General features: G+C 51.0%; 8 protein-coding genes across 8 annotated transcripts; 5 read left to right on the plus strand and 3 right to left on the minus strand.

Moving 5' to 3' along the window:
* Nucleotides 1-406: 406 nt before the first annotated feature.
* Nucleotides 407-2,032, plus strand: STEHIDRAFT_114578 (uncharacterized protein; the record flags this gene model as incomplete). The annotated part of the gene is made up of 1 exon (XM_007309060.1): nucleotides 407-2,032. One exon carries the CDS (start codon nucleotides 407-409, stop codon nucleotides 2,030-2,032), a length of 1,626 nt encoding a protein of 541 aa, XP_007309122.1.
* A 2,966-nt stretch (nucleotides 2,033-4,998) lies between these two features.
* Nucleotides 4,999-5,634, plus strand: STEHIDRAFT_124761 (uncharacterized protein). Its single transcript, XM_007308799.1, has 3 exons — nucleotides 4,999-5,140; nucleotides 5,206-5,226; nucleotides 5,315-5,634. The coding sequence occupies exons 1-3, from the start codon at nucleotides 5,062-5,064 to the stop codon at nucleotides 5,527-5,529; spliced, it is 315 nt and encodes a 104-aa protein (XP_007308861.1). The 5' UTR covers nucleotides 4,999-5,061; the 3' UTR covers nucleotides 5,530-5,634.
* A 502-nt stretch (nucleotides 5,635-6,136) lies between these two features.
* STEHIDRAFT_149652 (eukaryotic translation initiation factor 4E class II) lies at nucleotides 6,137-8,085 on the minus strand. Its single transcript, XM_007308800.1, has 3 exons — nucleotides 7,467-8,085; nucleotides 6,796-7,315; nucleotides 6,137-6,739 (listed from the first exon to the last, which is right to left on the minus strand). The coding sequence occupies exons 1-3, from the start codon at nucleotides 8,039-8,041 to the stop codon at nucleotides 6,470-6,472; spliced, it is 1,365 nt and encodes a 454-aa protein (XP_007308862.1). The 5' UTR covers nucleotides 8,042-8,085; the 3' UTR covers nucleotides 6,137-6,469.
* A 2,328-nt stretch (nucleotides 8,086-10,413) lies between these two features.
* STEHIDRAFT_141875 (NAD dependent epimerase/dehydratase) lies at nucleotides 10,414-11,980 on the plus strand (the record flags this gene model as incomplete). The annotated part of the gene is made up of 5 exons (XM_007308801.1): nucleotides 10,414-10,461; nucleotides 10,518-10,749; nucleotides 10,815-11,209; nucleotides 11,267-11,492; nucleotides 11,571-11,980. Coding segments are annotated over 5 exons (1,120 nt in total), but the record flags the coding sequence as incomplete, so codon positions are not given.
* Nucleotides 11,981-12,184: 204 nt separating this feature from the next.
* Nucleotides 12,185-13,658, minus strand: STEHIDRAFT_124764 (uncharacterized protein). The gene is made up of 2 exons (XM_007308802.1): nucleotides 13,399-13,658; nucleotides 12,185-13,292 (listed from the first exon to the last, which is right to left on the minus strand). The coding sequence occupies exons 1-2, from the start codon at nucleotides 13,484-13,486 to the stop codon at nucleotides 12,253-12,255; spliced, it is 1,128 nt and encodes a 375-aa protein (XP_007308864.1). The 5' UTR covers nucleotides 13,487-13,658; the 3' UTR covers nucleotides 12,185-12,252.
* Nucleotides 13,659-14,653: 995 nt separating this feature from the next.
* STEHIDRAFT_161249 (uncharacterized protein) lies at nucleotides 14,654-16,788 on the minus strand (the record flags this gene model as incomplete). Its single annotated transcript, XM_007308803.1, has 9 exons — nucleotides 14,654-14,701; nucleotides 14,766-14,990; nucleotides 15,853-15,910; nucleotides 15,980-16,053; nucleotides 16,106-16,148; nucleotides 16,212-16,227; nucleotides 16,286-16,453; nucleotides 16,560-16,620; nucleotides 16,678-16,788. 9 exons carry the CDS (start codon nucleotides 16,786-16,788, stop codon nucleotides 14,654-14,656), a joined length of 804 nt encoding a protein of 267 aa, XP_007308865.1.
* A 2,086-nt stretch (nucleotides 16,789-18,874) lies between these two features.
* On the plus strand, nucleotides 18,875-20,857 carry STEHIDRAFT_171534 (uncharacterized protein; the record flags this gene model as incomplete). Its single annotated transcript, XM_007308804.1, has 3 exons — nucleotides 18,875-19,192; nucleotides 19,252-19,757; nucleotides 19,811-20,857. The coding sequence occupies 3 exons, from the start codon at nucleotides 18,875-18,877 to the stop codon at nucleotides 20,448-20,450; spliced, it is 1,464 nt and encodes a 487-aa protein (XP_007308866.1). The 3' UTR covers nucleotides 20,451-20,857.
* A 425-nt stretch (nucleotides 20,858-21,282) lies between these two features.
* On the plus strand, nucleotides 21,283-22,739 carry STEHIDRAFT_114585 (uncharacterized protein; the record flags this gene model as incomplete). The annotated part of the gene is made up of 6 exons (XM_007308805.1): nucleotides 21,283-21,440; nucleotides 21,516-21,852; nucleotides 21,947-22,086; nucleotides 22,233-22,323; nucleotides 22,382-22,465; nucleotides 22,554-22,739. The coding sequence occupies 6 exons, from the start codon at nucleotides 21,283-21,285 to the stop codon at nucleotides 22,737-22,739; spliced, it is 996 nt and encodes a 331-aa protein (XP_007308867.1).
* Nucleotides 22,740-24,797: the final 2,058 nt, after the last annotated feature.

Below are 24,797 nucleotides of genomic sequence, written 5' to 3' on the forward strand. Positions count from 1 at the left end.
AAGACCGACTACAGTGCATATATGTCATACAACCATCCAGTGATCTCGAGAAGAATCTCCGTATAAGAATCATGGTAAATCCGTGCGACTGCCACGATATAGGCCAGGGCGAGGCGGTCCGATCCGGCCCACTACCTCGCGCCTTGATCGTTTACCATCTCCTGCTCTCGACAACCCCAAGCTTCAAAGTATACTTCGAACTCGTGCCTCTTCAGCACTCTGCGCTCAGCTATCAACCTTGCTTTCACCGACGAAAACAGGTAGCCTACCCCGGAACCATAGTTCTAAATTACGATCGTCACAACCTTTCGGCATAGTTGTCAGTGCCATATCATCAGACCTCTTCCAACCCGAATGGGATCTAACGAATGGCCGAATGACAAAATGTTTTATTCAGTATCTCTCCATGGACGACGCTTCGAGATGCCGGCAGATCTCCTACGAAGCCAGCAACTTAGGCGGGTCAACGACAACCACGATCACTCTCAACCAGTTGCCATTCGAGATCATCGTACATATCATTCGTCTTTGCGCTGCTACCAGCGACGACGTTTTCCTCAACCCGGCTTTTGATTGGGGATTTGCCCCTCCTTGGCGCAAAGTCACTCGCACTGGAGGCTCGTTGTCCCGCGTATCCAAAGGATGGCGTAGCCTTGTTTTACCCATCCTCTACTCCAACATCGTACTCGACTCGTTCACACAATTAGGATCCTTGTTGACCACCTTCAACTCTCAACCATCGTTCTGCGGTCTTGTTAGGCGACTAGACCTCTACCTGTACATTCCGGTGTTTACCGCACATATAACGCGCCAGCACCTCACCAAAGTCGTCGCCCTCTGCAGCTCTCTCCGAAGTATGAGTTGTTGGTTTTCTGGAGATGGAAAGTTAATCAGAAACCTTCATGAATGGGAGGCCTGGCTGGAAACTGCCACTCCTCGTCTATCCGACCTTCGTATCAACGTCATACACAGGGACTTCTTCCGAACATCTATACGTTTCATCTGTCGAGTCATTCATCCCACTTCCATGCATAACCTCGTCTCCCTTACTCTGCCATTCCTTTCGATTATCTCGCCCGCCCAAGAGCCTCTCATCTGTCCATCGTTAGTCAAATTTCAAGCTATGGTTGGACCCCGAGCCCAAGCTTCTTTCGTCGATTTTTGCCGTCGGTCGTCATTTCCTGGATTGCGATCCTTGGTGGTGTGTCTAGTGTCATCATGGGGCGGGACGAAATTCGACTTCGACGATTACTTTGTGATGATGGACAAGGTTCTACAGTCCCTGGGACCACAGCTTTCGTATCTCCATCTTCTACAGTACGACGGCAAAGTTCGCCTCGATGACGATCTGTTCGACCGTGAATGGGGCTGGGCCGACCAGGATACTAAAGGTTACCAAGGACTCCTCGATCTCTGTCCCAATCTCGAACACTTTGTCGCCCCTATCGCTGCTACCGACGACCACGAAGCGTTCATTAATATCAAAAGCCATAAATCTTTGCGATGGATCGACGCCTGGGTCCCTTCCTTCGACATCGACACCATACCCTCATCCATGCCCGGTCTCATTCCAGACGATCTCAGAATGCGCTCATTCCCGTCGCTTCAAGGATGCAGACGCCTCGACATTTCGCTCTTACTATTCCCTGATTTACCTCTCATATTTCCTCCCCACGAATCTTTGGCTCAGTGTACGTCGACGGTCGCGGACGTTCCGAGATACTGGACGATCGCTGATTCCGTCAGAGTCGTGGAATGGCGACAGCACCTCGCTCCTCCGGTCGGGCGCGTCGCGAGTCGATACCTCGACGGCGGGGATTCTTTCGTCGAACCGGCAGATGACTGTAGCGAAGACAGCGAATGGGAGACGTGCGGCCTAAGCGACAGCGACTGCAGCGCGTTTTCATATCGTCCCTCTCGAGAAAGCGGGTCAGAGTATGGTTCTTCCGAATGGTGGTCCGACGGAGGAGACATGGAAGAAGAGATGGCTCCGTATCCTCCATATAACGCCTCTTTCTTTGATGTTTTATAGGTGAGCTTTTTCTCTGTCTTTTTGCGGTTGTGTTCGAGTTAGGCTGATCGTCTTCCACGTTTGGTTGAAGTCTGTTCTTGTCCGAGTCGTGTGTTATCAGGGGCGTCATTTGTGTTGAGTGAGTCTCTTCTTCGTGTCTTATCATCTCGCCCAAGTACATTCTTTGAAGTGTCAGCCCAACAGGGTATTCGACTGTATACTCGATGTAGCTCGCAGCCGAGTCAGAATATAAAATTAATCGTGAATAAACAAAGGTCTGGTATCAAAATCGTGACCATCGTCCCAATCATCCTCGTATGCAAAGCACGAAATCTCCACCTCAGCAAAGCTGAGCATTGACATAGTCGACCGCCGCGCTCCCCTTCCCCCTGCTCGAGCAGCACTTCACCATTCCTCCCGTGTCCACGCTGTTTCCTGCCGGGCCAGAGTATGGCCAGCACTCGTACGAGACTTCGTTGAAGTATGCCTTCTGGTTGACGGCGGCGCAGCAGTCCTTCGTGACTTGGTAGTTGGTGCATCCTGTGCCGTCAAGAGCGTCGGTACAGACCTCTGGTCCACCTAATAAAACACATCAAGTCAGCGTGGGTCGACCTCAACGAGAGCGGATAGATAGTTTACCACGAGGGAGGATGGATGCATCTGAAAAATCAATGGTGGTCAGTCACTGCTTCGTACATATTTGAGGTCTAGGTGGACTATACTTACTAGCAACGTTTAGGGTTGTCAGATAGACAACGAAGACGGCGAGGGTGGGCATGAAGCGTGTGGAGAACATCGTTGACGGTGTGAGGTATGTAGAACGGGTAGTGGGTGTGTGGCTGGATGAGTGGGAGGGTGATGAAGGACTTCAAGCGAACTGACCCCCTCTTTATAGGTAACAGCCCGGATGCGTACTTCGTCTTTGAAAGGTGACTTCATACTCACTGGTTGAGTCCTTTGCCCTCTAAACTCGTTTCGTATAGGAGCTCTCCGCACACGGATCTCGTGCACTGCACACTCCCAACTCAATCTTTCGTTAATTCTGGGGTACTGACAACACCGGCAGCCGTCCCACTGCAGTGACATCGTTCGGTAAGCACTTTCAATCCTGAATAATTTCTCCAAATAGGGCTTATATGTTTCAAGTTTACTTGGAACTCGTTGGCGGAAGATCTGTCCGATCCGCCAATGAGCTTTCGCAAAAAGTTCCAAGTTTTTATTAACATATAAGCCCTAATCGAGAGAATGATTGATCTCATCACGACTGCTGTGCTGTTTCACTGAGCCCACTCCTCACGAACGAGGTTGAACGAGGTCGAATGACCAGCCTCTTCGGGGGCGTCTACACTTAGTTGACGGTATTTGTTACCGCATGAATTTGTGACCTTATGCTCAGGTTGCCCTAATGCATTGCACCAAACTTACCCCAAACCCTTCATGAATGGCCATCGTTACTAGAGGCAGTGCACATCGCACCGAGCCTGCTGTCACCGTGTTAGCCTGGCAGAGAAGTCGTGTCCACTTTGGATGAGTCCCGGCATCTGCTCAAATATGAGCGCTCGTGATGGTACTGGAGACCCACGTAAAGCGACCTTCTTTTGCGGCGGTGAAGTGCTGTTTGTCTGACAATGATGACGTCGCAATCATCCTGCACAGGACAGGAATAAGCCGGTTTTCTTTCTAGCCAAAATTTTGGAAAATACGTACCCTCATGGAATGCGCTTCGTTATTTCTAGTTTAGGTCTCTGGTACACATATAGAAAGGCGACTGCCATTTTCTTGTCGACGTGCGTCTTGTAGTCCCTCGAACTGACTTCTCTTCACCGGCGCTTATTGACAGACACCATCAACGCCATCAGTGGAGAACACAGCGCCAAGTCGTCAAATGATCAACTGACCAGCTCGATCTTATTCCGAGACTTCGCCTTGTGTCGCACAGCATAAGTATATCGCGGACAAAACCAGCATGTCCTAGGTGTGATGTCGTTCACCTCGGTACGTGATTGAAGAGTCGTACATCACTGCTTCGTCGTTCTAGCGGTTCATTTTCAGAGCTTCTGCAGAGTCCCGACCTCACTCTCCTCTGTTTGAGGGTTCCAAACGGGCCCGATAGATTAATTATAACGGATCAGAGGCTATACGCACTCGACGAAACAACTTACTGAACTCTCTTTCACGGAGGCGAGAGGTTTGGTCTACTGGGACATGCTGCTGTCGCGTTCTCTTGAGCGGCTACCTTGCAATCCCTCACATATTGACCTGCTATATTCACAACATACATGACCATCCAGCGAGAAAACTCGCAAGACTTCGATGTCAACCTCTGAATGCAAGCCACACCAAGACCACGCAGTTTTGTGGGATGACGGAGACCTCCACCAGCGCACCTACTCAGCCAAGACTTCTACTAGTTTACTCTACATCATCCAGGATCTATACGGTGCCGTACTGGCGTCAAACGAACCGTACTTCCATTGCAGTGACCACTGGTGCACTCACAACTTTACAGAGGAAACACCGACTCTAAAACGCAGAGAGCTGTGGCGCTAAGTTCATCCAGTCGGCAACGATCAGGCCTACAGGAGTCACCAGTCATCGGCTAACAATGCAAGGCTAACTTACCAGGTTGATCTGCGGTGAAGTTCTCTTGGCCCTTCGTTACGATCCATCAAATTGTTGATGTTGAGTGGCGCGCCACAGCATTTCGCCCCACCTCCACGAGCGTGTCAAGTCTGCATTCCTTCCGCCTCCGTGAAATAATACGAGCTAGCAGGAAGACCCCAAATTTCTGGAAAGATGCTCCACGCTAGGCGATACAGTACACCATGCATACAGTACGACTTGTGACCTCGTCTTTTGTCGTTCAAACACGAAGTCCGCTGTGTCTGGGCAGTGCTGGAAGAACTCCTCCGGGTATAAAAGCCTTCGTGAGTTGACCTTGTCTCAGCATCAAGTCAATCTTGTCCACCTCGTCTACTCAACTACTCATCTACTTAATAACGACCACTCCCACTCAAACCCCTCACCACACTTAACCTTCTATAATCATCATGCGTTTCTCTATCGCCCTCCTCACCGTCGTGGCTTCTGCCCTCGCCGTCTTTGCTTCTCCTGCTGCTGAGACTTCTGGTACGCAATACCTCTTCTAAACGTCGTCTCGTAGACTTAATGCTGACTGTCCTCCCATTCTCTAGAGGGAGCCATCTACAAGCGAGGTATACACTCATCTTCTCACTCGAGCATCTCCCCCAACGCCGTAGCCTCCCATTGACCAAGGACTGACCACTTTTCAATCCATCTCAGGTGGCCCAGAAATCTGTACCGCCAACCTCGACGGGTCCGGCGAGACCGACGAGCAAGTCACCAAGGACTGCTGCGCCGCCGTCAACCAGCAGGCGTACTTCAACGAGGCGGAGAAGGAATGCCAGCCTTACGGCGGGCACTTCGGTAACAGCGTCGACACTGGCGCGATGGTGCAGTGCTGCTCGAGCAGGGGACGTGGAAGCAAGGCTGTCTAAGTTTTGGATAATACGAGCGTGAAGAGCATGTGAGGAGGAGGAGGAGGAGGGAGGAGGATGACGAATGTATACTTATTCACGTTCTTCACGGACTATCGGTTATTTATTGGATACGGCTTTTGGTCGAAGATTATGGCGAGCATGATGAGTCGAATAATCTATGGATTGAGCTTTCGATCGTGGGCTGCGAGAAGCAGAAAGAGCAGTCCGCGAATCTGTTGCAGTATTTGGATGCCGGTCCTCCTCGTCGAGCTCTTCATAAGGGGTTCAGAATATTTGAGGATGCCAGGGTGTGCATTCCGGGAGCGGAGAGGCATGGCCCACCGGTAGAACTACATGCACGGAAGGTCAATAAGTACATTGGCTGGGAAGGTCGAATTGTATGAACAAAGGATGGCACTTACTGATGAGGTAACACCTAATTAGCCACGGTGACAGCGATCAGCATGAAGAGTTAAGGAAGGTTGGTCGAGACGCATCCGTCAATCAACGACAGCGATAAACGTCCCTGTTATTGAGCAGTACAAATACATCAGCCATCATGTCAAGCATCGATGCAGAGGGACAATCAGCCTCGCGAAGCACAAGAGACTCGAAGCCAAGGAGACCAGGTAAAAGCTAGAGATTCAGAAATTCAGAGACGACGAGGTCGTCTTGATAGCAGTACATTTGATTCATGAGGCCTACAATTCAACTTTGGAGCTACACAGTAGAGGTGGATTTCGAACGTCCAAACGGCCAACCCGGAAACACGTAGACTTCTCGACATTCACTCTCGCTTCCATTGATACGAAAAACGAAGCATGCAGAGGCTGCACCCGCAGACTTGATCCGCACAAAACAACAAGTAGGGACAAAGAGAGAAACAGAAGCTGGTCCTGGACGAAGATCGAATGGCCGAATATGATTCAAGAGCAAAAAGAGCAACGCAACGAGCGACCTATCCGCGACTCTTCGTGCGCCAGCCTCCGCCTCCTCCTCCTCCGCCTCCGCCTCCGCCTCCGAGAGCGCCACCGCCACCCACACTGAAACTTCCGAATGCACCGCCGGGGCCAGCGCTTGAAGGGATAGCGGATCCGGCATCACTGACGGCTGAGATGGGGGAGGTGACGCTTCCTGATTTGGAGTGGAAGGACGGTCTGAAGCCGGATTGGGGAACGGCTTGGATGGAGAGGAATTTGTTTGGGAGTGGACGGTCTTCTGTGTTGTACTGAAGCAGTCGTAAATATCTGAACGATTTGTTGGAGATATGACAGGGAAACACACCTGGAACTCAAGCCCAATTCCGTCCGCCTCCGATACATCCAGCAACTTTACAAACTTCCGCCCGATCCCATTCATCTTCTCCACATCATCCTTCGACCTCGTCCACAGCTGTATCCTGTCCACCTTGCTCCTCAGACTCACTACCGCCCCACAAATCTCGTCCCCTTCATCCAGCTCCTCACCCACCAGCGCCATCGTAAGCCACTGCCAGCACCGATCCAACAACGCCGGGTTATTCTTCATCGTCAACACCCATTTTCCTCCATTCGCATTCGCCTCGTCCTCCCACATCGGTTTGATACCCGACTTGAACAGGTGGTAGTTCGAGTTTCTGTCGAGCTTTGACGGAGGCTTGAGCCAGTTGAAGTATCTGCAGAAAGATTCGACGGTGTCGAACTCGCCTATCGTGGTCAGGCCGGCTTCGTAGTCGCCTGCTTCGGCTGGCGCGGGATGCGATGCGGCGTCAGGTACAGCTGCGGGGGTGAAGGGGATTTTCGTCTTTGTATCGTGGTAGATTGTCCTGTTCAAGATTGGAAACGTGAGCTTTCATGTTGGGAGTGACAGTGAGTCAAGAAAGGAGAAGATGGTTGCGTCGTCTCGACGATCGTTATACCCCTGTATCCTGGCACAGGCTCGCATCCAGATATCGATTCGTGTAACAGAACACTCACCAAGTATACTGCAAAGGATGCTCCTGAGGCTTCGTCATCAAGCCAGGCGTCTGAGGGTCAGGAATGGCCTCTGCCTCAGGCGGCATCGCGGTCCCATCAACACTCAAAGTCCTATTCCGAGCATAGTGTGCAGTGATGGCGTCCAAGCTCGGGATGTTCTTGTAACCCTTCGTTTTCTTCTTCGTCGCCTCAGAAGTCTCCTGTGCAAGTCTTTCGACCTTGTCGACAGTGAGGGGTTCGCCCTGGGCAGCGTCTCCATTGACGGATCCCGTTGTCGAATGGGGCGGCGAAGTCGAAAGCGCCGTGGGTGACGTCGAGCGCGTTATGGGTGCATTGACGGTCGTAGAGTCGGCTGCAGATGTAGTGGTAGAAAGAGAAGTAGTCGAGCCGGTACGAAGGAGAGAAGCAGCCAAACGGGGACGGTTGCTCGGTGTCGTTGACGGCGACCCTGCGCTGGCGTTCGCACCGATGCGGGCAGCGAGCTGATTGAGCGACGGAAGACGTCCTGGACCGGTAGGCCTTTCGGTCTTGGGGGCGTCGATGGTGGGCAGAGCGGCGGGAGGGGTCGTTGTCATCGTGGACGACGATGAGCTCGAGCTTTGTCTGTCGTGGTCGAGAGACAAGCCTAAGGCGCACGCTCCTTATCCCGAACCGCGATGACGCTGATCCGCGCAGCCTGCGCCACACCGCCTTCGCCACTGGACACTCCACCTAGCCTCGACATTCATGTAGAGACTTGTTTTGCTAGAACGTTCAACAGAATACGATATACGGTGTCTACATATGGTTTGTATGGTCCCGTCGGGCAAGAAGATGTTCTGGAGTAAGCATTTAACAATGTGGCGAGCCGAGTGTGGCGCGCCAAGGAATTTACGAATATTCAAAGCGTAAAGTAGAGGACAAGACAACAAGCTTTTTCCGATACACCGCTCACGAATCTATTGGGTGGTAAACACAGTACATAACTCAAGGTGCTGATGGGTGAGCTCCATAGCTATCTTCGGATAGAGGATTTAGGATTAATTCCGAGCATTTTTGGTACGACCTACATTTAGTCGGAAGTCGGCTCTGGTCTATACACGGAACAGCGAGCTCAGAGCTTACCTGTCACTGCGTCATTCAAAAAGTAGTTGTCTGCACTCCAGAGCCGGTCAAGCCGTTCCGCCAAGCCATCTTCGTCGGAAAACCAGTCGGACGAACTGCAGCCCAAGGAAGACAGGGAACATGAGTACGTGTCGCTATCATTGTCATTCTCGAGGCCTATGATGTTTTCGATTGCTGAAGGGTGCCAGTCCTATATTCTGCATTCGTCAGACGAGGGTCATCCTGAATTCCCTGCCAGCATGTCAGGTATCCAAGCCTGTTGGCCAATCGCTTCTGACGCTATGGTCGAGCGCCGAAATGGTCAACGCTTCGAGGGGCTGGATAGAATTAGATATACTAGACTATTCGCTGAGGAGATCACCTATTCAGACGTGACGCAATCCGTGAACTAGAGCGCAAAGCGACCTGGATGTACGAGAGTTGCGTGAGCGATATGAAGATGTTGAAATAGAGGATGGGTAGAAAAATACTGTGCTATCCCCCGCAGACTTGAAGCAAAATTACAGAGTGAAGTGTATGCAGGAAAGGAGAAACAAAACCTTGGGCATATCCACAAGCCAGGTTCATCTGAATGCGTTTGTTGATTTCGAGCGACACTTGAGAGAGCACTTTACGATCTACGAATACGCTCTATAATTGTGGCGGTATCGATGATATGTCGTAGTTCTGAGTATATTTAATCCATCCTGTGAGGCGGTCATTTATCGAGTTTGTCAGAGCAACCTATAGGTATTTAATACTGGGTAGCCTGAGAACCGAAACTTCGTGCGCAATTTGTGGGAGTGGAACGGAGTACTTACATATGATATCGGTAGCACTTACCGGTGGATCAAAAGATCTATGGTACTATTATCAATCAGAAAACATTTCAGGAGTAGCCTTCGATGTGTTCGTAAAGATCCTGAGGGCGATCGTGGGTTGACCATAGGGAGAAACAGAGAAACTCGAAGAGCCGCAACTGAACCACACCATCTCACCCGGCCGAGATGCCTGTTCCGGACGGAACCGGCGTGGCACCGATGACTCCGTTCAAACGCCTGTGGCTTGGCGAACGAACTTCAACGACCACGGTTTCGTGACTGGTACTATCGTGTCTTGTCTCTCGAAAGCCTCTATCTAATTTATCTGCCTCACTACCAAACCCCATTCAATTGGTTTTACATAATATTAACTCTGTCAACGTCCGCACTTACTTCTGGCTGGCAACAGCTCAGGGCAAGCTCAGGATTGCCAAGTTGCCATGTTCAACCAAGTGACCTTTCCAAACCTTTGCTCTGTGTCAACCTGGGATTCATGGACGAATTCTCTTTGCCTGGTCTAAGAGTCAAAACACACCCTTCGTGAGAGCTTTCTTTGGCAGCTGGCTCTGAAAAAGTTGGGCGCCAGTGGAATTGCAGTGGTTCGTGATACTCGGATAGGGCCTGAGAAAAGTGCTTGTAGAATAAGCGCCATACGAGAAGGACGATCGATGGCCACTTCATACGGTCTTCTTGGAGACTTCAGTTATAATATTAGCTCGTCAAGAACATCATTGTCGCTCACTACCCGACTCCTTCAGACTATTTCTGTGACCAAGGCGCAGAAGACGAAGATCCCATTGACTAACGCATTCTATGGTGATTTCCAGTCCTTCCAGTTTACTTACTGACGGTCAACTCGGTCATCGTGCGATGCTTTAGATATCTACTGCTTCGGATGCATTACTCATTACAGCATCGCAAAGCACGGAACCATACCCACATTCAGCCCGATCCCATATAAAAAGCTAGAACTTCTGTGTGCGATTTTCTTCTCCTCAATCACCTCAGCATTTTTTCTTTTCTTTCTATACATCACAGGCGACCATGTCCTCTACCACGAAAGGCATCGTCCTCGTTACCGGCGTCACTGGGCAAGTCTAGTACCTTTGGTCATGAACGACCGCGGTTGACATGTCTTAATTTTCAGGTTTGTCGGCACCGAAGTGGCGTTAGCTTTCCTCAAAGCTGGATACACCGTCAAAGGGACCGTTCGATCGCACACCAAAGCCGCAGAATGGATCGCCATGTTCCCTCAGTACAAGGATCAGTTCCAGTACGCTATTGTCCAAGACATAGCAGCTTCCGGTGCCTTCGACGAGGCTGTCAAGGGCTGCGACATCATTGCTCACACTGCCTCGCCCTACACGTACAAGATCGAGGTAGGCCTCAAAAGCGTCTCTAATGCTCTCGAGACTGATAAGGATCTTAACTACGCATATTCAAGGACAATGAACGAGACATGCTGATCCCTGCTATCAATGGGACCAAGAACATCTTGGAGGCGACGAAGCTCGAGCCCAAAATCAAGCGCGTTGTGCTCACTTCCTCCTTCGCTGCGGTGTGTGATGTCTTGGACCTACCCTCTCTCGGACGCACGTATACCCCCGAGAGTTGGAACCCGGCGACATACGAAGAGGCCAAAGTTGCTACTCACCCAGGTATCGGTCTCGTGGTCGATGATATGTCCGCCCTACTACCAGTATCTCCTTCTGACGGAGTTCATTCTATGTTGATCTCAGGCTTTATCTATTGTGCGTCGAAGGGTCTGGCTGAACGGGCCTTTTGGGACTACATCAAGACCGAGAAACCGACATGGTCCGGAAGTTCTCTTTGCCCTCCGTAAGCCATCCCCTTTCGAACGATCGACAGAAGGGGTTTATGTGAATTACTACCCAGGATGGTCTACGGCCCGCCGAGTCAGAAGATCACCTCCCTTTCCTCCTTGAACACGTCAATCGAGGAGATCTATCAAGCCATCGACGGCACTTGGAAGAAGAACGGCATCCCACCCACGGGTTTCCCAGTGTTCTGCGACGTCCGCGATCTCGCGCTGGCTCATGTTCGAGCCGTGGAGCTTGACGCGGCGAAGGGTCAGAGGTATCTCTTTGTCGAAGGGCACTTCGTGCGTCTCACGCTTCTCATCTCCATTCTACCGCATCGGCGTCTTCTACTTTGCGTTATCTGACCGACTGGTGGACAGAAATACGAACAAGTCGTGGGAATTGCGGCTAAGTTCCATCCCGAGCTGAGTGACAAGCTTCCAGAGGTAGACGTGGTCGCAGTGCGCTTGGACGATCATTTCAAGACGGACTCTTCGAAGACCGAGAAGGATCTGGGTATCGTATTCCCTACATTCGAGACCACCATCAAAAACACGATCGACAAGTTGTTGGAGTTGGAGAAGGCTTTAGGAAAGTGATCTACGTTCGGCCCACCATCCAAACAGAGTACTTTGTACGATATTCTTGTTCATGTTGTCGCGTGCAGGCGCGAAGAAGTTGGATTGATAGAGACCGCAGAGGCATATGCGGCGAAATGATGGTCTTATTTTTCTATCTCGTTTTCGAAGTGGATTATCACAACGCCGATGGCACTCTGCAGTACCCTGAGAAGCCGATGTTGAAAGAACGACGCCGACTTTCGGAGAAGTAATGACCCTCGAGGGAAGTCTTCTGTATCGATTGGTGCTCAGATCATACTCATCTGTGTGAGAGCCGTTCGGTAATCAGTCGACGCTTACACGTCTATCGTGCAGTCCAATACTGGTAGCCAGCGGACACAAGGTCTTCGTGGGTTGTAAATCCCAGACCCGAGGGTAGTTGAGCATAGATCGAGATACGAGTCCAATTAAATGACAAGGAGATATATGAAGCTAAAGCCGTCTAAGTAGTAGCAGAGATGATCCTGACACCACTCAGACACAACACCATCACGACCGTGTATATCATGCTTTGCTGACCGGACAAAAATAGTACTGAAGAAAGCACAATTGTCGCGTACAGATAAACGCCCACAGCAAGCACCTCTATAGCTGCTTCGTACCATCCCCACAACGCCACATGCCACATCCGTACCCGCACGACGAGCGTGCTGGCGTCGGGTGTAGATGGTGGTGAACTTTGCGGGGTTGTGCTGTTGAGAGCTTGGTACTGTTCCAGGTCGCGCTCCGGGTTATAGTAGCCTGTTGATGGGAGAGTGTATGTGGATATTGTACTGTCGTTGGATGGGTTTTGTGGGTTCGCTGGACGATGGTATATGTCCCGGTAGATCGCCTGCTCCGAGGATGCCCACCTACTTCCTAGTAGTTCAGACACTTCTCTCACCCCAGCCGACACAGATCCCTCTATCTCCCCTAACTGTATACCAGTAACCCTCTCACCCGGCGCGTTCTCAATCGCATCACCCCCGACATGATTGGTAGATCGCCCCGAACCCGGTCCAACGTGCGGCAACCCGTCCTGCGATTTCAAGCGATACGGCAACAACAGCACCTGCCCCCACCCCATAGACGCCCCACCATACTCAATCTCAAGACTCCTTGCCATAAGTCGCAACCCAACCACCGCAATGACCAACCACATCGCACATGCGACCGGCCAATAAAGCAAGAGGCCCGAATATTCACACCTAAATGTGACCATGACGATACTGCACACGACCCAATTCCTCCACAGCATGACCCCGAAAAGGACGATGATGGCGATGTCGGCAAGCATTCGTTTCAATACGTCCGCTATGGAAGTCGGACGGCGAACGAGGATGGACCAGGTGCGTTCGAAGGGGTCGACGAGAGTGGTTGGGGACTGGGAGGATGATAGTTGGCGGAAGAGACCGGGGGGCAGGCCGATGCCAAAGGTACATGTTGAGAGGGCACGGATGGGAGATACGAAAGCCAATTGCACAAGTTCGACCGGTCCAGGACCTAGATGTTGTATGAAAGAAAGAAGAACATCCCAAAAGGCATCATTAGCATTGACGTACAATGATGGTCGTTTGAACTTTGTTAGCTGAAGAACATGAGAACCCACCACAAAGGGCCAAAATCGTAGGCAATAAGGCACTAATTGCAGAGCCGGCTGACGCTCCAGAGGAGTCCGATGGCGCCAATCCGCCCATCACACAATCTACAAGGACCCAACATCGTCCAGCGGTATAACCCGGTTTGAGCTTGCTGTTGATGTAGTCTGGGTTGTTTGGGTCCAAACAAGCTTCAGCAGCCTGTCTGATGGGTAGGTCAAATTTGCCAATGGTTCTTTGGAGGGCATGGGCATATGGAGGCATGTTGCTGAAGAGAGCAATGAAGAGGACGCGGTTTGAGGGTCGGGACATTATGATAATCCGTGAGCAACGTTTGACTGGGGGAAATGTGGTGATGTCTAGTAGCACAATCGATATGGAGAGGGATAAGGTCACCGAGGGCAAGTTGACGAGGAAGGTTGGAATTCAGGAATTGTCTTAGAGAGAATCTATGGCGAGAGTGGTTTTGGTGTTAGACAAGCGATATTTGAACTATGCAGGACATAAATACCTGGGTTTTTCTGGGATTTCTGGAGGTCTTGGAAAACGCAGTCGATATATTAAGAAATGAGCGCGAGAGAAGGAAGACAGAACGAAAATAAGTCAGGGAGGAAAAGGATTGAGGGTCGCAATAACGGGCGAGTAAATGAGCGACGCCGAGGGCGGGAAGAAGTTGGAGCAGTGGCGCAATGATGGCCCCTGAACGCCCTCAGCATCGAGGACAAGAGGAATGAGCGCGTGAACGTGAAGGTACGAATGGGGCTTCGGAGCTTTAATAAAACGTCAAGTTGTGTCAATAATTGCGCGGGGATGAAGTCGAGTACACCTACGGATCCCCTCGCCGGTCGACTGCTCCTATGTTCGAGTGCCACCATCACAGTTACATCTTTCTTGCGCCAATCCTCCAGGCACCTATATAGTGAATATAACCAGATTAGTTCTCATCACAACTGAATGAACCACTCGTCCCGCGCGAAGCAATCCAATACAGCCGGAATGTCACGGTGGATGTGATCTTTGACAAAGGGAATGATGGTATGGCAATCACGAGATAGAGCGATTAATTGAACGCCAGGATGGCTGCGAGTACGAAGAGTCTATGCGATGGAGAACGACTTAAAGCGTTGGATGGTGGACTAGACGATTATCATGTTTAGCGCATAATGACTGTCGGAGCGTAGCGTCTCCGGCTACGGTTAGTGGCTTCGCTTCGGGGAAAGGCTTAGCAGGCATCCCGACGTCTGAGAGGCGTACATAGTGACAATTTTACACAGATGCAGTCTGAATCTTGTCCAGGTCTTTCTTGCGGTGCACCTGCCGGTAAACCAAGTTAGTGCAAGCGCCTCCGCGGGTGTCGCACCAGCCAAGACGCACGTACCTCTGACACCCCAGTTTCCTCAGGCTGTCCTACCTCAGCCGCATTATCCGCCGATACTAATCCTCCTTCGACGTCGTGGTCCTCGCACTCAGAGAGCCCGCCATGTTCACCAGCACCGTCGTTTATGGACTCCCACTGGCCGAAGTCAAGAGGGGCGCCAATATTTCCGAGTACACGATTTCGAGCGAACGCCGGCTCGGATAGCCTTGGAGCCGTAGGGATTTTCTAGCTAAGTTATTGGCGACTATTTAGTCGGTATTTTTCTTAGATCCACCTGACTATATGTTCTCCCAGATAGTGGAGTCTTCCCTCGTTCTGGCTGGTACTGGGTACCTTCCCATGGCCGTTTAGGACACTGCGTAAAGATCCATGTCCCAGACAACGCTGCCAAGGCTCGGCTGATGGTAGTCGACACCCCTGTCCATCGGGCTCCGAACTCATACTCGCGCTCACCCACCTCTGCCGCATTCGTAGTCCGCCTGCTCCGAGCTCTACGCAATGGTAATGAACCTATCCTAAACTCGCGCTACGGTTTGTGCTGCCTCCCAGACCAAAAACCTATCGACATTTAACTTCCGCACTAGCATCTAGAAACTTGCATAGATCCCACGGGAAGTCACCCAGTGACTTTTGTGGGGCCTCATAATCATAAATTTAGTCATCGTAGTAGTCGTGCCACTACGTAGGTTCGGGAAGAAAAAGAGGTATCAAACAGCAGAACCGAGTGCAGCACGTAGGACAGTTCAATGAGACAAGTCAAGACGAACAGCCATCATCTAAATCTCGCTGAATTACTGAAATAGTTGAATGTAAGACTTGTGTAAGACGAGAGTGACATAGTAGTCAAGCACAAAAATCAATCAGAAGAGTCAATATGAGTAGTCAGAAGGCTAGTCATTCTGTTAGCTGAACTCAATAGCCACAGTTCATAGTCGGGTAGTCAGTGCTCTAGTCGATCCATAGTCAGCCAATAGTCGCTTCATAGTCGATGAACAGTCGCGGGGGATCTGAGATTTGGGCCGACTAAATAGTCACACTTGGTTTAGATAGAGTCCCGCAACCAGAGCCTTGTGCTAGGGGACGTCACCTTATATCCGAAGAGTCGAAGATTCAGAACTAGATGATTGATTAGAAGGTTGGGCAAGCTGAAAAAAGATGATAGATGGGTATCAGGGCTGCAGTATGACAGTAAAAAGATCAAACAGCCGCCTCACACGGTGAAGAAAGGAATAACCAGTCCGCTGAACGCCGAAGTCGATATGGAAAGCTCTTCAGAGGTTAAAGAGACCTGCTGGAAGCTTCAGCGTTGAGTTGTATGGATATGTGTATCCGAGACTTACGACTTCCAGAGTAGCGTTGACGATGGTAATCATGACAGCAATTCTACCAGTGGTGGAAACTATTCAGTCCAACTCGACATGCGGAGAAAATATAGCCAGCGCTGACGTGTAGTACATCACTCCTGTAGACCAGAAAACTATGTCAATGGCGGAGCGGAATAGATCCAGGGCAACAATCACCATCGCGCAGAAGGACCTGGGTAACGCTGAGCTGGCCAAGCCGTTGCATCTCCTTCGCATGATCATAGGTCTTTATCATCGTTAGCCCTAACACCAGCGTATCGAATACCACACCCGCCAGAGTTAGCTCATGGTCATGACTAGAGTTGATAGCAATACCGCATACGCCTGTGGCGATGACGCATCAGCAAGATGAACCATGATAGGGTTTGGAATGTACGAGGGCTTTACTTTTGGTAGAGGCTGGCTGCAGAGTCTGAGCCGCCAATCCCACAAGCAGAGAACGCCTCATGTAGCGAGTTCTTAGTGGAGGCACCACGAAGTAGCAAGTCCAGCTAGTAGCGTGAACGTCATATAAAGTGATAGTAAGGCTACTGAGAATGAACGCATACCCAGATCGCAATGGCTAATCTCCCAAGAATGAACGTGCTAAACACCGCAAGCAATGCCCTGCTCTGACCGTACATCGCGTAAACACGAAGAGCCAATAAGGCTATGGCCATGGCCGTCGTCAGCGGCTTCATCAATGCGTGGACCACAAGAACGAGGGGGATAACTACCACCGGTGGTCATAGTCACAGCATCTAGCGCAACGGATACAGTAATGTTCATAGCATTGCAACTGCAGTGCACTCGAATTAGTGTATATGAATGCGTCGAGTGTCTAGCCTTGAACTTACCTTGCGTCACCCTGAGTTGAGTGCCCGGCAAGGTGGATAATATGTTACATATAATAATCGCCCACCACAGATAGCGGTTGAGAACAAAGAGAATTGAAGTGCCTGTTCATGGCCTCAACCAGATAGCTTGGATCTCCATGGGAAGACTGAGGAAATGATCATAAATCCACACTACTGGGCCAAAAGGTCAGTCCCGATATGGATGACTTGGAATCAATGACTGCCGAAATGCTCACTGTATGCTGATAGCGTCGCATAATTGACCAAGACCCTGGGTCAGAAAGTTGAAATTAGTATGGCCCGGAGCGATCTGGTGTTTCGAAAGAAGGATATACCACAGCTGATCTGAGACAATGATTGACTGCTAAGCAGGTGTGCTCGACATCCTCAATGAAAGCACTGTGGTACACTTTTTCGTTTACTTCATAGTCAGTGACTCTTATATTCTAAGGGAGAGCCTACCGTTCCCTGCACATCAGGAAAATGAACAAGGTTCATCATGCACCATCGTTTATGACATAAAATAGGAAGCAACAAAGACGTAGAAGCGAGGGAGCGGAGGACAACGAGCCCGAGTCGAATCAATAAAGACGCACATGTCCTCACTGCCTGCCTTCCCAGAGTGACGTTCTCATTCTCATGAAGACGAGGGCGTGTTAGCGTCCGTATCAGTTATCAGAAACTTTCAGGGGGATCGAGGAGATGCATGCCGAGCAGACTACGCTCTGATATCCCAAACTGAAACACTCAAGCCTTCTACATATTTACCTGAGGCAAATAAACTTATAAGCGGGGTGCATCGTTACATATCCGCCTTAGACAGCGTGAATCATAAACATTTCACGTACACTGTGGTCTGAAACGACGGGTCGTCGACTGCCGTAGTCTTTACGGCGGCGAGAGCATAGGGAGATCATGTTCTCGCCTCTCCCAGGCCGGCGCCCGCTCAGCGCTCAATCCCTGAAGGTTTGATGAACCTTGATGCAGTAGAGCAACAGAACGGCGTGGAGTAATATATATCGTCTTGAGCATTTTCTCACGTTTCATATTATGATCATCAAGCTACGAATCAGAAAAACACATCGTTCAACGCGGGAGAAGTCAACAGTAGCCAACAGTACGCACTCACCAATCTGCCCGCGAAGACACAGATTGAGCCATGTTTTGAATCAAGACCCGAATAGTAACATATACTGATCGGTGAAGTCGGGAATCAGCCAACAGTGAGAACGCAAAGACGATCAGAGAAGTGGCGGTTGTTTGCAGAGCAGCGTGGCGGTCTCCACTCTGGACAGGAGCCGAAGCCAGCCGAAGATGCCGGTAGCTTGCGATCCTAACAAGACCAAACAACGCCCTGGAACTCGTCACGGTAGGCCGAGCTCCTCCTTCTCTCGCCTCTGCCGTGGTGCATCCTTTCAAAACCTTTACCATTTCGAAAGCTATTACTTCCTTATAGACCGGTAAATATTGATCTACAATATTGAACGGCAAGCGCGCTGTGAAACACTGAAACGACACTGAAACGGCTGGCTTTCCTAGTGCTGAAGACGCTACCTTACAATTCCTGAATGCTCAGCGGAGAAAGGTCCATGGATTTTCTAGATAACGCTCCAAAATCATAGAAGGTTCACTCAACATGAAACTCGGCAACGTCGGTCGTCCTCTCCGCTCTAGGCCATATCTTCCGGCTGTCTCATTCTCTCCGAGGTGATGCTACCCGTCTCATATAAGACTTTGTTTCTTGCCTCGTCTAGCACCCCAATTCTTTCTCACTCATCTCTTATCCACACCGTTTCCGTTTCTAGTAAACTCTGACAACTACTCTTCGTCTCACCCCATTCACCATCCCGGAACGCGTCCGGGTTCCACCTCCAGAGATTGCAGTCAATCATCACGAGAAGACTACACCATGAATTCCCCAGACGATGCATCCTCCGATTCTAACTCGTCGGGACACGAAATCATCTTGACCACCATGTCCTTCGGACAATTCCCCGAGTCCGTTCCTCAAGGCTGGTCTGGCGACAACACAGACTTGTCGTCCACGCCTGCTGTTCCAGGCTACCACTTATCCAAGCGTCCTCGTCATCATAGTGTCTCAGGAGCCGAGACCGATTCTCCAGCTGGAGAAACCCAGGGAGGTAGCTTCTTCTTCCGGAATCCCACGCCTGCGGCTCTTCAGAGGTCAGATCAGGCTTGTGACCCGTGTAGGGAACGAAAGACCAAGGTGCGCACCAGTTCTGGTTGAAGTCTGTCTCGGACTCTTATGTGGTACCTCACATATAGTGCTCTGGCGGTCACCCGACCTGCAAGCGTTGTCTGTCTCGCGGTCTTCTCTGCCATTACTCTGCCCCGAAGAATGTGTCTTCCAAAGCTGCCAAAACACGCTCCCGCGCGAAAACTACAACCTCCGCCCCAAAGCAGAGAAGGGATGACTTTCAGGCTACCGCCTTTGGAACCCCCGTTTCATACCCATCCTCCGCCACCACATTCGAGCTGTCCACCCATCTCATTCAACCTTCTCCCGCTTTCCAGCATGAGCCGTCTACCAACTCGCATCCCTCTCCTCATCGAGAGACTTCCACTCACGAAACATCACTGCCCCCGCCACGGGTTCCCCTTCCCGTTTTCACCACTCTGTCTATTCCCACTTGGCCCTCGCTCGCAGAACAGCAAGTCATACCAGATACTGCACCTACAGACGACGCCATGTCCTCCCTGATGGATGAGCTGTTTCCTCCATCCATTGACGAGACTAGTCACGCACGCTGGGATGAGAACGACAGTTCTGAGTCAGTTCCTTCGTTGTCCACTTTGACACAGTCGTCTAACTTCTCATTCGTAGCTATTCATCTGAAAGCTCTTCTCGCCCAACCTCATTTGTGCTGCCCGGAGAATTCGCTCAGCCTGTATCCTCGGCCGCCTACACCCTGCTTGAGCTCGAGGCAGCACTCGCACAGTCCGAGTTGTCTCGGCACTCTCGCTCCTCTTCCGAGACATCCTCGCTCTCTGATCAGCACTTTCCCCAATACGACCAGTCAAGTTTCTCTGCCCCGCCTTCGTACTCCCCTACCAGCTCCTCCGATAGTCCCCCTTCCGACCTCAGCCTTCACGATTTTGGCCTTGACTCCGACGTCGGGGAATTCCTCCCTCACGCGCCAGGAGCTCCGGACTACGACTTGAGAGCCAGCTCGCATTTTCTTCTGCAAGGTCAGGCCTCGTCTGGAGACCACGAGATGTCGATATTTTGCCCTTGCCCTCCTGGCGATACGGACCTGACGCCCAGGCCCGGAGATGGGACGTCGGGGTTCATGCCGTTCGGCGGTGCCGAGGATATCTTCAAGGTGGACGATAGTGGTATATATGAAGAGAACGGATTCGATGAGATGCAGCTACAATATCCGATGGTCGATATGGACGAGATCGTAGGAGGCCCACGGGACGAGGCGGTTTCGACGAACGATGGTCACGTCGGGCCCAACTGATTCGCCTCATGGAACTTGCTCAGTTGTGGAATGCTCTTGCTTGGACTTCGACTTGACAATCAACTCGTTGTTTTTTAAACTCCGTGCTGTACTATGGATGGACTGATATTCGGACGGACTACACCCTCAGATGATCGTTGCTGCTCTCGCGTTTCTCGGACTCTACCATTCTCGTCGGCGGTTACGGTACTTGCTATTTGCACCTGTGATCACATACTGCTGGAACATCGTCTGGCTTGTGTTGGCTTGCATCTATCTCCTCGCATCCCACCTCTGACTCTTGTGTGCGTCCTGGACATCTCAGTGTTTGACTTCTCGATCGCTATACCCTGTTGTTTCGGACACTCCAAGTACACTCCAATGATTTTCTGAGTTCTCAATGTATTGTGCCCTGTCTCTGCAGCATGAATGAATATTGTCTAGCTTCGCACACAGTGCTGAGATATGCGCTCTGCTCACACACCGGCATGAGCAACTTAGAGTACGTTCGTGGTAGGTGGAGTCGTGTGGCCCATCTGCGCCACTCATCGCCATTTTGAAACTCCGTCGACCGTGTCGTTGGCGTGTCGTCTCTTCGACAGCGTCTTCTCAGGTCTTCTCGAATCTCAGGTCGCCGTTGACACTCTGCCTGTCCTTATTAGCCTGATCCCATCAAGTACAATGCAGACTCGGTGCTCACTGGCTTTGGGAGAGGAACCTAATATAACGAGCATGCGTTGCTCCGAGTCCGACAACTGTCAATCTCGATAGGGAAATACCGTACCCTCGAGTGCTTGACTTGAAGCCGCGCATCATAAAAGTAGCGCATAAGCACTCTATTCCTCTAGGCGCGATGCCACGATATTCCTGTGCAAAGGTGACGAGGTATCAGGTCCATGCCGGCGTCAACTATTGGCAGACTCCTTGCCTCCCAACCACGACCATGCATCGAGTTCAAGACATCGACTCGGAGAGACTTTCCGTCATTTCGTCCTCTCTTGCACCCCCACGGTATGTCCAGACTCTGCAGAATTTTTCATTATGCTCGCATCATGTGCTAACTGATCTATCGTGAATGGACGGCAGCTACTCTCCAGTTGTCAGGAATGAAAGCCATAGATTTAGAGCGGAGGCTTCTCCAGCCGATACTCAAGACGACCCTCCGGAAGAGCCGCCATCCTTCGCTGCGAGTGTCATCCGGATGTCATTACCAAAGCCTCTACCTCCACCGCCACAGGCGACAGGTGAAAACATTATTACGAATCAAAATGATCGTGCGCCCGCACAGAATTTACCACTGCCACCTCCGAAGGACACCTTGTCCTGGCCACCTCCTAATGCTTGGATTGCAAACCGCGCCGTCAATCCACCTTGGAACAGACCATCAACACCGTCGAGTACGCAGGCGTCTCAGACTGGAACAGTGCGCTTTCATGATGTCGTTCATATTCAGTGCGTACGCAGGCAGACGGTTGTAAACGGGGAGTGTTTGAACCTTACTCCGATTCTCATTGTAGACCTGGAGAGGCCCGGAAGCCAATGAAGTGCTTCTTCATACCTTCATCCGGCACTTCAATGGTTTTGCTCCCTTCCGAGAGTACCTCTCACGCCCATCCACTGTATCATATCTCGGTGGATCAACACTGTTTTCACCCGGGTTCGTACATCACTACAATTCGGCGAGGGGATTCAGAAAGTGGCACCTTTGTCGGAGATTTTGAGTACGTTCCTCTTTCCCATGGGTCTTCATCATATTTGGACAGCCTACATGAATCTGACGCCCGCTCAATATGGCATGATCAGGATGGGAGAAACGAAGCGCCGTGTGGATAGAGTTTGTATTAGGAACAACCAGATGAGGATCAAGCAAGCGTTGACGCGCAGTCATTCACGAGTAAGCGCATATGTACTATTCATGGCTAGGTGCACTATTAACAAGAGTCATATCAAAGGTTGACGAGATGCAATGGGCTTGGCCTTTTGAAGAGATCAGACTCAACTGGCTCGTTGAGACTGCGTACGAAGGCGAAAGCCAGGTCCGTTCTCTCTACCGTCGTTCTCTCCCTACCAGAATAAAAAGATAGTGAACGGCCCGCTGATAGTCCTTCTTTTGTCATGCAATAGACCATAGAATGTCAATTTAACGACGCGCTCATAGTGGCGGCATTTACCCGCCCAGCCCCAGATGTAGTCCCCGCAAAACGAACAGAGGAGCAACCGTTTATGTTGTGGATCTTTCCCGAGGGACAGCGATGTTTGGATCACATACTGATGTCGGCGCTCATCATCGATCGGATGCGTTCAGCTTAGTGTGCTTCTATGGGTAGACCTACCGATGACTTTGCAGCCGCCAATGCACTCAAGGCTGGAAATGCTCTGAAGGGCAAAGCGAATCAGACCTGCGACGAGTTAGGGCGTCTGCGTGGCATCGGAGAAAGTCGTCCTTTCAGTCGTGATGTCAGGGGAAGATTAGAGAGGAGGACACAAGTAAAGTACTATTATAATAGAACACCGCCGATAATTAGGTCTAGCGTGCAGTGAGAATGTCTCTTTGATCAGTAAGTATAAGTCGAGAATAATGAAACATGACGGCACGGGGTATGGGAGGTAGTTACTCAGACCGTCGCTCGACTTTTGACGTCGACCGATGCAAGGTCTCCACGAACCTGGTCCACACTTCACAAACACTTCACCTCCATCTGAGCGCTAGTATGTCCTTTGTTTATAATTTATGCTCTCATACTGATTCCTTCCCTTTCATGGCCCCCGTCGCTTCGTAAATTGGATAAGGGTGATCGTGCGTTCATTGTCATAAATGCGCTTTGTCCGTGCCAACCTTGCATAAAGGTTGGCACGCAGGCATGGCAACCTCGATCCCTTGTCGAACAAGTATATAAGGGCGTCGCAGATGCGCTCAAGCCAGTCTTGCATCCCCCTCCCATCATTTCCCCTCTGCTACTCTTTCCCCCCTCCTCTCAACAAGACGAGACATCCTAGTGGGCGCCACACCGTTACGCCACAAGTGATACATAGCAATTGGCAATTGGACACATCGCCCACATGGTTTCCACGCGACGCCGGCGGCAAATACATCGATCCGGTGGCTGAACATTTCCGACGCTCGCCGATGATTATGTTCAACTTCTCTGTGCCACGGGCAAGCCACTGGACGCTCCCTGTGGATATTCGTGCATGCCCTCTAAACATTATCTATGTCGGTCTATTCCATGCTGGTGGGAGCACTATACTCGACGTGCGACGGGCTGAGAGGACTTGGTGGAGGCTGTGCAGCGGCTATGGGTCTAGTGCGAGCCGCATTACTGGAAAACACATTGTCTTCCCGATTGGGACACCCTCTTGAGCTTGCCTTTTTCTCTGCGTTTTCCTGTACCCGCATTCCTCCGCCGCGGCAAAATTTATTCATCGAATTTGATTACGAAGCTTCCATTCCGCATCCCATGCTCCACCTCGTACCGTCTAGACTTCTTTCCCTGACACAAGCCCACATAATCCCGCCTCACGCGCTTCTTTTTGCGTTTATTCAGTGCACTTTTCACACCAGTGGCCGCATTCGGACGTCCTGCTGTGCTGCGATTTATCTTGTTAGCGATGGAATGCGATACCGCCCTGCCTCGAGGCAGCCGGCTGGGGGCGGTTTCTAAGGGTTTTATTTTCCCGTTTATATTTCCGGTGTCTGGTCTTTTTTTCCGGACTCTGGAAAGGTATATAAGGGGCCCCTCCGAATGGAGTTGGGGGGCAGGCATTGGTTGACTCTTGACCACTTGCATCCCCCACATTTTCTCCTCCCCTCCTCCCCTCCCTCAAGCTCGCTCGCTCACTGTCCTCGACGCTGTCGACGTTGGTGTCGTCGATGTTGGTGAGTCCCTCTTTGCTTGTCGTCGTCGTCATCGTCGTACCCTTCGCTCGTCGCTGATGCCTTTCACTCTTGGCCACGTCAGCATTGTCGTCGCCAACATCGTCGCCAACCTCATCGACGACAACATCGCCGACCCTCCTCCTTCTCAGGTGCGCCCCCTTCTCTCTGTCATTGTCGTCATCGTCATCGTTGCTGACCACCCTCCTTGTCCCCATCTTCAGCATCATCGCCGTCGTCGCCGTCGTCGACGACCCTCCCACTTGCAGGTGCGCACCCATCCTCTCTATCATCGCCCTCATCATCGCTGACTCGCCTATCTTTTTTCGACGATCAGGTACATGCATCTATCGAGCGATCAGGTGCGTTTCCTTTTTGGGATGGTCGTCCGCGTGCTAGTATATATTGGCTTGGTCGTTTTATCGTTCCATCTTTTCTTCGTCCCCCACCTCGCTTATCTTCCATCCCCGTCGTTTATCGTCCCATCGCTCTCC

Source organism: Stereum hirsutum (genome assembly GCF_000264905.1).
Source record: "Stereum hirsutum FP-91666 SS1 unplaced genomic scaffold STEHIscaffold_16, whole genome shotgun sequence".
NCBI lineage: Eukaryota > Fungi > Basidiomycota > Agaricomycetes > Russulales > Stereaceae > Stereum > Stereum hirsutum.